General features: G+C 33.4%; 1 protein-coding gene across 1 annotated transcript; it reads right to left on the bottom strand.

The window, feature by feature from the left end:
- Window positions 1–1657: 1657 nt before the first annotated feature.
- On the bottom strand, window positions 1658–2531 carry LOC129568567 (ankyrin-1-like). The gene is made up of 3 exons (XM_055446619.1): window positions 2291–2531; window positions 1828–1926; window positions 1658–1764 (listed from the first exon to the last, which is right to left on the bottom strand). Exons 1-3 carry the CDS (start codon window positions 2529–2531, stop codon window positions 1658–1660), a joined length of 447 nt encoding a protein of 148 aa, XP_055302594.1.
- Window positions 2532–4572: the final 2041 nt, after the last annotated feature.

Raw genomic sequence — 4572 nt, 5'->3', positions numbered from 1 at the left:
CTGATAATACTTACAATAATAAATATTGAACACGAATTAAGGCAATATCATTTTTCAGGGTTGTAATCGAAAAGTACGGGTGTTGCATAATTTCCTGTTCCAAATAAAAAGCATCAAAAAAGCATAATTCTAGAGGGTAGATACGGTTTTGAATTTCTTCTAATTTTTCCTAATATTTCTAATATTTTTCATATAACGTGTACTTTCAATGCTGTCAAAAGGTTTCTAATAAGTTCTAATATTTACTAATATGCTACTCGTGTCTATCCCTTAGCTATCATTACTAGTGTTCGCATTCGGGGGATTGTCGGGTCCGTGTCGGGCTCTCACATTAGAGATAAACGCAATTTACACTTTGAAAATCAAAAACTGTATACTTATAATAATTTTTTGGGGATATCCATGACTTCAAAAATGATAGATAAAAAATGTTCAACTTAGGTGGCATTATATTAAAGACAAATGAACTATTTGTTGGGGGTCAAATCCCGAAACCGCGAAACCCCAAAACCCGACAATCATCTACAGTTCTTTTGGATTTTCCCATGTTGAAAATAAATCATTTCAATAAAAAAACTGCGTAGCATTTAAGTATTGACATTAAAAGCATTAGTCGTGTTCACGCCTTCGATGTAAACAGTCGCATTTTCATTTTTATCATTCTGCGAAAGAGAAGAGTGCAACCAAAACGAACACCGCAACTTAGTAGACTTACACTACGATTTTAATACGTACTCTCTACAGCTTTCAGTGGCGAGTTGCGTCCTACTTTCGGCAGTATTATTTTTTGAAAGCGCACATCGCCAACACAACAAAATCTTATTTGGTATATTTGTGTATTAATTCAATTTCAAACATTTTCACGGACCGTTTTTGGATTCAACCCCGACTGCGGACACTAATAATTACTTTTATTTATTGGAAGAGAACACTAATTCAACCGTTAAGTGAAAGTGGATGATTCTATTACCTGTATTTGCATATTCATCACTGTGACGTTATCACTTCCGGCCGGATTTCTTGGCTATATTCGTGGAAAAATGGGGTTTAGAATTCAATCTTAAATTTAATTTCATCTTTTTCTAAAATACGACTTGTTCTGACATTAGAATGTTGAAGATGAAAGGAAAAAACGTTGCTTACTTTTCCTACTCGTACCACAATCGGTACACTTGGTTTAACACAATGGGCCGCTGTGACAGCGGCGCTGTCAATACCAAATGTTCAGATAAAACTGTGCCACCGCATTTATACTCCACCGGGAGAGTGGAGGGCTGAGATAACCAAGGGAAACCTGCAAACATTGAAGAAATGTGAATTTCGATGAATTTTCGGAGAAAAATTCAAATTGTGAGTTTAAAAAGTTTGTCAAACAAGTTTACCATCCATGGAAATTCTCGGGATTCATTTGTGAATGATATTTTCGGTTGGGAGTACATCTGGCAAGCTGTTGTGAGAAGAAATTAAAATTCACAATGTAAAAATTACACTGGAAAGAAATTAGATTGCATATCAACAATTTTCATTGATTCAAAGTGATCTTTTTTTCCATAAAAAATAAGAAGAAAATCGAAAAAAATGTTGGTTGAAGGGGAAAAAATTTTCATTTAGAAAAGAAACATGAAAAATATTCTACATTTGATATTTTTGTTCTAGTTTAGTCACCATTTTTGGTAGCCGCAAAATCATTTCCACTATTTTCATCAGTTTGAGCGTTGCGATCGGCAACAATTTTATTTAAAACCTCAACCACTTTCTTGTGACCTAAAAAATATGGAAATTCTCATTGATTCAAATGAGATATAAAGGAATCAAAATGAATTTTACTTCTTCCTGTGGCAATGTAGATTGGTATTTTTCCGTTTTTGTCCGTTATATCAATGCTCGCTCCATTTTTGGCCAAAGCTTCAATGACTTTGAAATGACCTGCATAAACGAACAAACGGTTTAAAATGTAGAAATCAAGAGAGCAATGGCACAAATTCAAATGGTATACCATGCCAAGCAGCAATGTTCAATGAAGTCCATTCATCGTTGTTTTTATGAGCATTCTTACAATGTTATCACGACCTAAAAAGATATTCCCCTTTTAATTCTGATTGTAATTAATGAGTGAGTGATTGAGAAACCTTCCATGGCAGCAGCGTGTAATGCTGTATTTCCGCGATTGTTCCTAAGATTCACATTGGCCCCTTTTTCTATTAAATACTCCCCAATTCTTTCATGACCTAAAATTGGAAATATATTTCCGTCAATTTTGGATAACTTTGATGGTCATTTCCATATTTACTGTTATATGAAGAAGCATGCAATGGTATCCAGCCATCATTCGTTTTGAGATTAACGTCTGCTCCCTTTTGGATTAGCATCGTTACGATTCCATAGTGACCTATAACATAGGCATTAATCTCGTTGAACTCTTCACTTTGACGTACCATGAGAATAATTGCCTTGGAAATTACCATTGAATGCAGCGGTGTCCATCCCAGATCAGTTTTAAGATTGATATTAGTACCAGCTCTAGGAAGCATTTCAACGAGATTGACGTCACCTATGCGAATAAACGATTTTTCAGTTTCAAACAAAATGAATTTTTATGCCCAATTGAAATCGTTGTTTAAACACGAACTCCATAAAAATACCGAAATGTAGACCGAAAAATCGGTATATACAAACACTCATTACGATGAATGTTATTGTAAGTCCGAAAAACATAAAGGATTGCAGTTTCCGCGATTGAGTAGATTAATTTAAAATTTTTAAATATCATGCCAGTCTTTCAATTCTTCAAATATCATTACTTTTTCGATCACGTACACTTTGGAAAACATTTCATTTTTTATCTTCTCCCAATCGATTTCGCTATTCGATCATATTTTGAAACAAAAAATTCACGTTCATGCAAATTCACAATGCAAAAAAAAACTTTTTCCAATAATTAAATTTCACTTCATCGTGTATTTTACTGATTCTGACGTTTCTTTTTACTGTTTGCATTCCTTATGTAGTGCAAAATATATTTCTATGGCAGAACTGGATTTTTATACAGAGAAAACCGGATTGGCATATGATTACGTAAAAGGGGTTCCCAACGTTTTTTGAACTTACTGCAGAAATACTTACGATTCAAGATTACACAGTGAACTTGACATTCAAAAATAAAACAAGAAATATCGACTAGCGACGAATAAAGATGGGAAAGCAAAAAGCAATCGTACCAGGATGGTGACATGCAGAAACTTGCAAAAAGCGCCCGTGTACTTCGTAGTGAAAAAAAATGAAGCTTGCTTGTCACCAATATTGATGTTCACGGACATCAAATTGTTTATGCGTTATTTCGCCCACTTTATGCACTAAATTTATTAAATTCCTTCATTGGTATCAAATTTCACACATGAATTCATCATAACATCAGGAAAACACAACTTTTTTTTAAATAAAAAGCTAAAGCAAGATGATTTTTTCGTTCATGGTTCGATCCTGGATGTTTTGTGATTCATTAATGATTTGCAACACATCCACTTTTTTGTCGATAGTCCAACGGAATACGATGTTTTGTTGATTAAATAATTATATTTTGATGACAAATTTTTTTTATTATTTTCTTGAGATGGCAATTGTGCGTGCTTTGATGATAAACAACACAAACGATAGCACAAACATTAATGTCTAAATAAATTAAGAAACAACCAGTTGCATTTAATCCTGGATCCTATAACAAATCACACTACATTCAAAGCTGATTTTCGAACATTTCTTTTCTCAATTTATACCTAAAAATCACAGTAAAGGTTTCATTTTAACCCTCTAATGCATACAACCGCCTCTAGACGGGCAACATTTGAACGCCTATAGAACGTTAACCGTACATCGGATCACATTGCTTCAAAAGAAATTTTTATTTGTCAATGTTTTTTCTTTATTTTTGTCATTGGCAATATTTGTCTATGTAGTGTGATTGTAAACTTATAAACAAAAACGTGTGTAAAAACAAAAATTTGACAAAATAAATTATTCGAACTTTAAATTAGACACATTTTTGACACTTTTAAACAATGGATTTGATTGTTCTCTGATTTATGTCAATCGCCTTTCCTGACTAAACCATGAGGAATCCAGGATTATGAATATTTTTTTGAATATCTATGGCCAAAAATCAACCAAGTACCAGTACTCCTAGCCCTGGGAAAAATTAATGCATTAGAGGGTTAAGTTTCAAATTCAAGTGTCACACAAATGCACGAAATTCTCGAAGAATGGCCATAATAAGTGTTCTTTTTCAATTCAAACTCAATCAATTTCAAGAGATTATGAATAGAAAGAAAATAATCATCTACGGCGTGATTAATTCAAAATATAAACTCAATTTTTAACTAAATATTGTGAACACAATGTAAGTTATGAAATTGTTCAACTTCACTGAAATGACAGTTGACTTCACACAAACTGCATTGATCGTGCGTTGATCGTGTGTTTTTTCATACTAAGCGATGAATTGTAGACGCAGCAATCGGGATTAAATTGCCGCTCAATGCGAGAGTGTATACACAGTTGTGCAAATTCCCAATTGAC

The sequence above is a fragment of the Sitodiplosis mosellana genome, unplaced genomic scaffold (assembly GCF_009176505.1).
Source record: "Sitodiplosis mosellana isolate CC-2019 unplaced genomic scaffold, AAFC_SMos_1.0 Smas_scaffold_20, whole genome shotgun sequence".
NCBI classification, from domain to species: domain Eukaryota; kingdom Metazoa; phylum Arthropoda; class Insecta; order Diptera; family Cecidomyiidae; genus Sitodiplosis; species Sitodiplosis mosellana.
This window is presented reverse-complemented; position numbering and strand designations above follow the sequence as displayed.